Source organism: Pituophis catenifer, unplaced genomic scaffold (genome assembly GCF_029215685.1).
Source record: "Pituophis catenifer annectens isolate HBS135680 unplaced genomic scaffold, rPitCat1.0.hap2 SCAF_8, whole genome shotgun sequence".
NCBI lineage: Eukaryota > Metazoa > Chordata > Lepidosauria > Squamata > Colubridae > Pituophis > Pituophis catenifer.
The window spans coordinates 82,038,156-82,046,305 of NW_027256888.1; the positions used below are offsets into that span (position 1 = coordinate 82,038,156).

General features: G+C 43.8%; 1 protein-coding gene across 1 annotated transcript in view; it reads right to left on the minus strand.

Annotated features, from left to right (window-relative positions):
• Nucleotides 1-4,448, minus strand: part of VPS16 (VPS16 core subunit of CORVET and HOPS complexes) — a 33,228-nt gene extending 28,780 nt beyond the window's left edge. The window contains exons 1-2 of the mRNA XM_070948210.1: nt 4,377-4,448; nt 858-946 (exon numbers count right to left, since the gene is read on the minus strand). Of these exons, the coding sequence (XP_070804311.1) occupies nt 858-946; nt 4,377-4,429 (142 nt within the window). The 5' untranslated portion in view covers nt 4,430-4,448. The remainder of the gene's footprint in view (nt 1-857; nt 947-4,376) is intronic.
• Between the last annotated feature and the right edge of the window lie 3,702 nt (nt 4,449-8,150).

Genomic DNA, 8,150 nt, shown 5'->3' on the forward strand with positions numbered 1-8,150 from the left:
AACCCCCTTCCCAGTCAGGAAACCCTCTACCATTCCAGACAAACGGTTGTCCAATCTCTTCTTCAAAACCTCCAGTGATGAAGCACCCACAACTTCTGGTGGCAAGGAGTTCCGCTGGTTTGATTGGCCTCACGCTACTAACTTATCCACTGCAGTGATTCGCTTAACAAGAAAGCTTGTAAAATGGGCCTGTAAAACTCACTGAACGAACGTCCCACTTAACCACAGAAATTTTGGGCTCAATTGTGGTTATAAGTGAAGGACTATCGTACCTGCAATCAATCTCTTGTGTTTTTTTTCTTTTTGATGTACTTTTTAAAGGTTTTGATCGTTCTGTGTTTTGTGGTTTTTTTTCCCCCTTATGGATTCTTTTTTTTTTTTTTTGAAGTTCCAGATTTTGTATTTGAACTTTGAATAAAATAAAAATAGGCAAACAGAAAAAAAAAGAAAAGAAATGAATTCATTGCTTTCCCCCATTCCTGTTTTGTTATCTGGCACCCTTGCAAGGGTTGGTGCTCATTCATATGAGCTTCTGAACATGGACAAAGAAAAAGGCAAAGACAGAGGAAACGAAAGCCAACAAATTTAATACCTAAATAAGGAAAATAAAAAACAAAAAACAGGAAAAGATAACGAGAAAGCTGAGTTGAGCTTCTCTCTGCTTTGTTTGACTCTGAGCTGCTAGTCTTATGCAGGCGTGGAGCAAAGTGGGCAGTTCGAAAATGCAAAAAAAATATATATATATAAAGAAATTAAAAAAATATACCCGTATTGTGGATTGCTAGCAGTTCAGGATGCAAGGAGAGTTTGCAGCAAAGGGTTGAGAAAAAGGAAGGGGGAAAAGGATTGTCACCTACCGATGGGACCGCCATACGGGGCTGCAGCCACCAAATAATCCCGCAAGTCTTCCTTCAAATTCCAGCTCATGCTATAAAGTTCCAGTTTCCTAGAGAGGAAAGAAATACTTATTTTATTTATTTACCTATCAACTTCTATCAACAATCTCTGGGCAGCTTACAACATAATTGAATAAGAGTAGATTTTTTAAAAATCGCAATTTAGCTTTCATCTCTCTGTCCTGCACTACCCTCCTGCTCCTTCTGCGCCAGTGTTTCAATAAGTTAGATAATTATTTTTGCAACCTGATCATTTAAAAACCAGATAACTTTAAAAAAAAAAAAAAGCTGCAGAAATTTAAAAATCTACTGAAAACCTCCAGTGTTGATGCATTCACAATTTCTGGAGGCAAGAAGTTCCACTGGTTAATTGTTCTCACTGTCAGGAAATTCCTCCTGAGTTCCAGGTTGCTTCTCTCCTTGATTACTTTCCATCCGTTGCTTCTTGTCCTGCCTTCAGGGGCTTTGGAGAATAGCTTGACCCCCTCCTCTTTGGGACAGCCCCTCAAATATTGGAAGACTGCTATCATGTCTCCCCGAGTCTTTCTTTTCATTAAACTGGACATACTCAGTTCGTGCAACCGTTCTTCATATCTTTTAGCCTCCAGTCCCCTAATCCTCTTGGTTGCTCTTCTCTGGACCTTTTCTAGAGTCTCCACATGTTTTTTTATATTCTGGCGACCAAAACTGGATGCAATATTCCCAGGGTGGTCTTACTAAAGCTTTATAAAGCGGTACTAATACTTCACATCACCTTGATTCTATCCCTCTATTAATGTAGATGAAGCGGGATCTGATAGATGACCACTGGATAACTTTCTATTCACTCTATTCTAAAAGCAGGAAATGCATCCGGTTGGAAAAAGTACAAAGTCAGCCAAAATCCTTTTGATATCTTTAGGAGGCCTCTAAGTTGTCAGAAGATAGGAACATTTTAATGACATACATCTTAAAGGTTGGTAAGGTCAAAAGGATGAAGGCTATTGCTTAAAGCACATTGTAAGCCGCCCTCAGTCTCCGGAGAAGGGCGGCATATAAATCAAATTAAAATAAATAAATAATAAAAAAAAAAGGGTATCCACATGAGCTAGAAGTCGTTTATCAACAGAAGGTAATTTGAATCTATGCTCCAGTAATTTATAGAAGAATTATGATTGTTTGGCAAGGATAATGTAAAACTTTAGTAATTAGGAAATGTCAATTAAATATAACAAATGTATATTAACCATATAAACTGCTGAGTTAACAGAATCCTTTGTTTGAAAATGTATAAAACTGTGGTCTCAGAATCATAAATTGTTCAGATTTTTAGGTACGCATGCCTCTCTGAACCTAATGCGCAATAAACTGGCTCTGGCTGACCCAAAGGGATGTCTCTTATATCCTTTCTTCCATAACACTATTAATACAGTCTAGGATTGTGTTGGCTTTTTTGGCAGCTGCAACACACGTCTGGCTCATATTTAAGTGATTCTCCACCAGGGCTCCAAGATCCCCCTCGCAGTTACTACTATTAAGCTAAATTCTTTAAAAGCAGCAGATTCAAAACCAAAACCAGGTTCCTTTCAAAAGGAAAGCACCCTGAATGCAGTTTAAACGTGTAACAGCCACATAAACCGGTTGCTGTCACAAACCTACACATAAAATGCAACAGCCTTAAATCACCCAACAATGCAATAAAATAACCCCTAAAGAGGTTCCTGTAGAAATGCAGAGAGAACTTTCCCCACCCCAAGGAGGAAGGAGGTATTTTGGGGAGGGGGGGAATTGCAAAAGACTTTAGCGCGCCCCCCCCAACCCCGAGAAATCCTAGCCTGCTGCAGGGAGAAATTTCCTGACAGTGAGAACAATTAACCAGTGGAACAACTTGCCACCAGAAGTTGTGAATGCTCCAACACTGGAAGCTTTTAAGAAGAGATTGGACAACCATCTGTCTGAAGTGGTTGTAGGGTTTCCTGCCTAAGCAGGGGGTTGGACTAGAAGACCTCCAAGGTGTCTCCCAACTCTGTTATTCTATACTAAAAAGCTCAAACTCAGAAAGCTCAAACTGCCCCAGGAGCTGCTGATCCAGTTCTACGGAGGAATTACGGAGTCTGTCATCTACACCTCCATAACTGTCTGGTTTGGCTCTGCAACCCAACAAGACAGACACGGACTTCAACGGATAGTTAGAACTGCTGAAAAAACCATGGCTACCAGCCTGCCTTCCATGGAGGACCTGTATACTGCATGAGTCAAAAAAAGGGCTGTGAAAATATCTACAGACCCCTCGTATCCTGGACATAAACTGTTTCAACTCCTACCCTCAAAACGATGCTATGGAGCACTGCACACCAGAACAACTAGACACAAGAACAGTTTTTTCCTGAACGCCATCACTCTGCTAAACAAATAATTCCCTCAACACTGTCAAACTATTCACTAAGTCTGCACTACTATGAATCTTCTCATCGTTCCCACCACCCATCTCCTCCCACTTATGACTGTATGACTGTAATTTTGTTGCTTGTATCCTTACAATTTATATTGATATTGTTTCCTGATTGCTTAGTTGTACCCTATGACTATCATTAAGTGTTGTACCTTATGATTCTTGACGAAAGTATCTTTTCTTTTTATGTACACTGAGAGCATATGCACCAAAGACAAATTCCTTGTGTGTCCAATCACACTTGGCCAATAAAGAATTCTATTCTATTCTGTTCTGTTCTGTTGTTCTGTTCTGTTCTATTTATTAAGTCTGCACTACTATTAATCTTCTCATCGTTCCCACCACCCATCTCCTCCCACTTATGACTGTATGACTGTAATTTTGTTGCTTGTATTATTTGTACCCTATGACTATCATTAAGTGTTGTACCTTATGATTCTTGACGAATGTATCTTTTCTTTTATGTACACTGAGAGCGTATGCACCAAAGACAAATTCCTTGTGTGTCCAATCACACTTGGCCAATAAAAAATTCTACCCTACCCTACCCTACCCTATCCTAATTCCATTCCATTCCATGTTGTTCTGTTCTGTTCTGTTCTGTTCTAAGCATACGACCTAATAGAATTATATCAATTCTATACTAAGTATATGGCCCCTGTTGGAAGAGTTGTAACATTACCATGATGGTCTCATCATCATCATCCCCTTCTGGCTGGGGAGGATGGGCTTTGCAATGCAAAGCTGCTAAAACTGTCCTGGGCAAACCCCCTGTCTTGGGGGTTTTGTGTACCCCCATCCCCACCCACCCACCCAATAAGCATCAGTTTGCAGAGGAGTGGGGTGTCGGGGTGGGAGGCAAGAGTGAGAGATGCAAAAAAAAAAAAGCACACAAAAAAAAGATTTTTGGGTGGGGAGCAAAAATTGAAGAGCCTAAAAAAAGGGATTTGGGAGGGGGAGGGGGTGTCTGTTATGGGGAGCCTTCATTGCATCGCAGGAAGAAAGGCTTTTCTGGGTGGGGGGGGGGTCTGCAAAAGAAAGCCACTGACCGATAATAGGCGGATTCCCCCAGGGGATCCCAATTGGCCGTGTAGCAATCCATTTGGGGCGAGCTGGAGGGATCTGGGGCGCTCAGCTGCTCTCTTTGCTGCTCTCGAGCACTTCCGCCCTCACTTCCCGGCCTAGGTAAGCGGAAGGGAGGAAGCGGCGGCCGCCATGTTGAGCGAGGGCAAGCTCCAGCACCCGGCTTGGCTCTCGGCTGCCCTCTAGAGGGGAGAGGAAGGACGGCTGCTGGCCTGCAAGGGGGAAAAGGGCGAAGGAGCCCTCTTATAGTCCTCGACGTACGACCACAACGGAGCCCAACATTTCTGTTGCTAAGTGAGACTTTTGGTTAAATGAGGTTTGCCCCGTTTTACAGCTTTCCTGGCCGCCGTTGTCCAGTGAATCCCTGCGGTTTGGAACAGGGTGGTTCAGTGAATTCGGGCTTCCCCGTCGGACGCTGCGACCGTCATAAATGTGAATCCTGTTATCAGGCATCCAAATGTAAATCACGTGACCACGCGGGGAGGCTGAAACGGTCATAAGGGTGGGGGAAAAAAAATCACCTGAGTCACAAAAATCGTATGACTCACTTTTCTCAGTGCCGTTCTAACTTTGGTCGCTAAGTGAACTCTTGCAAGTCGAGGAGTTACCTGTACAATTTTTATGCATGAATGCTGTGTTCTGTTATGCCATACGATCAGGGGTGAAATCCAGCAGGTTCTGACAGGTTCTGGAGAACCGGTAGTGGAAATTTTGAGTAGTTCGGAGAACCGGCAAATGCCACCTCTGGCTGGCCCCAGGAGTGGGGAGGGAATGGGGATTTTGCAGTATCCTTCCCCCTGGAGTGGAGAGGGAATGGGGATTTTGCAGTATCCTTCCCCCTGGAGTGGGGAGGGAATGGGGATTTTGCAGTATCCTTCCCTCTGGAGTGGGGTGGGAATGGAGATCCCCATTCCCACCCCACTCTTAGGGGAAGGATATTGCAAAATCTCCATTCCCTCCTCACTCCTGGGGCCAGCCAGAGGTGGTATTTGCCAGTTCTCCGAACTACTCAAAATTTCTGCTACCGGTTCTCCAGAACCTGTCAGAACCTGCTGGATTTCACCCCTGCCCCACACACCCACCACAGCCTGTTTCTCTTGGACTAGAAGCAGGGGGTTGGACTAGAAGACCTCTAAGGCCCCTTCCAGCTCTGATTAATTAATCACTTCTTCTTTCAAGAGAGAAATTCCCTTGAGGATGGGTTCCAGCACAAGTCCCAAAACCCAGAAGGCTAAATTTCTGGTCCCAGTGACTGACCCACATTGGATCCTGCAACATTATCCTGGGACACGTATGTTCGCCTCTGTTCATGAGGGGGTCAACCTGTTCTCCAAAGCCCCTGAAGGCAGGACGAGAAGCCATGGATGGAAACTCATCAAGGAGAGGAGCAACTTAGAACTAAGGAGGAATTTCCTGACAGTGAGAACAATGAACCAGTGGAACAGCCCGCCACTAGAAAAAAAAAAATTTTTTTTAATTTGATTTATATGCCGCCCTTCTCCGGAGACTCAGGGCGGCTTACAGTGCATTAAGCAATAGCCTTCATACTTTTGTCTATTTATACAAAGTCAGCTTATTGCCCCCACAATCTGGGTCCTCATTTCACCTACCTTAGAAAGGATGGAAGGCTGAGTCAACCTTGAGCCTTGGAGAGATTCGAACCAGCAGAAATTGCAGGCAGCTGTGTTTAATAACAGGGTGCACTAAACCCCTGTACTATCAAGGCTCTTTCATTGTGGGTGCTCCATATATTATATTCCTTGTAAGCCAAGATCTGGTTGTATATGGGTCTGTAGTGCCTTTGTATGACAAGGGTAGCTACTTTTAGGCAGGGAAATGTCATTCCCACCCTCTGGAATCAGTTGCCCCCGGAGATAAGAAGAATCCATGACCTCAGTGCCTTCCGTCATTTCCTGAAAACCCATCTTTTTCAGCAAGCTGGGTTGGCGTAAGAAGAAATTTTTAAATTCTTTTAATTAGTCTGTAATTCTTAACTTTCGGGCCAAAATTTATATATATTTTTAAATGTTTTAATATTTGTATTCTATGTTTTTTATCTTGGCTGTACACCGCCCTGAGTCCTCAGGGAGAAGGGCGGTATATAAATTGGAAATTAAATTAAATTAAATTAAATTTGGTTGAAAAGCTTTCGTTTTTTGGACCTCGGATCCTGGCCTTCAAAATTCCTGCAAGGCCAGCCGAGAGTCTTATCAAGGAACTCCCACGAGGCCAGCAGTTGATTTGAGGTTAACGTCCCTTTCCCCGTTGCAGATAAATTAGCTAGGAGGTTTTGCCTGCTTAATGATCAGCCTTATCAATTGGGAGCAGAGAGGTTGGGGCTGCAATGTTGAACCCACCTTTGGTGAGGCCCATCCTCTTGCAGGGGTCAGAATACTTCCTTGCTGGAGGAGGAGGAGGGGAGGAGGAGGAGATGAACGACTGTGGAGTCCTCTGAGCTTGGTTGTTTTTTTTGCAGATGTTTCATTACCCAACTAGGTACTGGAATATTATCAGTGCTGTTCAATGTTACCGATGGATGTTACCTAGTTTGGAATGGAACAAAATATGGAATGGAATGGAATGGAATGGAATGGCACGGAACAGAATACAGAAGAAGAGGGGGAGGGAAGGGGGAGGGAAGAGAAGACAAGGGAAGAGAATTGAAGTTGATGGGATAAGAAGAGGAGAGGAGAGAAGAGAAGATGATGGGATGGGATAAGAAGAGGAGATGATGGGATGGGATGGGATGGGATGGGATGGGATGGGATGGGATGGGATGGGATGGGATGGGATGGGATGGGATGGGATGAGATAAGAAGAGAAGAGAAGATGATGGGATGAGAAGAGAAGAGAAGATGATGGGATGGGATGGGATAAGAAGAGAGGAGAGGAGAGGAGAAGAGAAGAGAGGAGAAGAGAAGAGAAGAGAAGAGAAGAGAAGAGAAGAGAAGAGAAGAGAAGAGAAGAGAAGAGAAGAGAAGAGAAGAGAAGAGAAGAAGAGAAGAGAAGAGAAGAGAAGATGATGGGATGGGATAAGAGGAGAGGAGAGGAGAGGAGAGGAGAGGAAAGGAGAAGAGAAGAGAAGAGAAGAGAAGAGAAGAGAAGAGAAGAGAAGAGAAGAGAAGAGAAGAGAAGAGAAGAGAAGAGAAGATGGGAGGGGATAAGAAGAGAAGAGGAGAGTGGAGAGGAGAGGAGAAGAGAAGAAGAGAAGAGAAGATGATGGGGTGGGGTGGGATGAGAAGAGGAAGAGAGGAGAGGAGAAGAGAGAGGAGAGGAGAGGAGAGAGAAGAGAAGAGAAGAGAAGAGAAGAGAAGAGAAAGAGAAGAGAAGAGAAGAGAAGAGAAGAGAAGAAGAGAAGAGAAGAGAAGAGAAGATCGATGGTGTTACAGAAAAGAGACCACCCCAGCTCTTTGTCGAAGGGAAAGGTTTATTGCGCAAGGTTCAGCAGCGAAAGCTCAAGCAAAGTTTGGACCCCGAAGGGTTGTTACATACACGCTTTTATACTTTCTCAACCAGGATATAAGTTAGCTATGCATGATTACCATATAAGGATATAACATGCCAGTTTCTTTGTTCCAGCCTGGTGAAGCAGATAAGGTGATCTATCTTATGTCACATTGATAAACCCGGGAGGTGGGGTCACCTCAGTTTCTTTGATCTTATTGTGCCTTTCTGACATTTTTCAACTTTAATGGGATGGGATGAGAAGAGAAGGGAAGGGAAGGGAAGGGAAGGGAAGG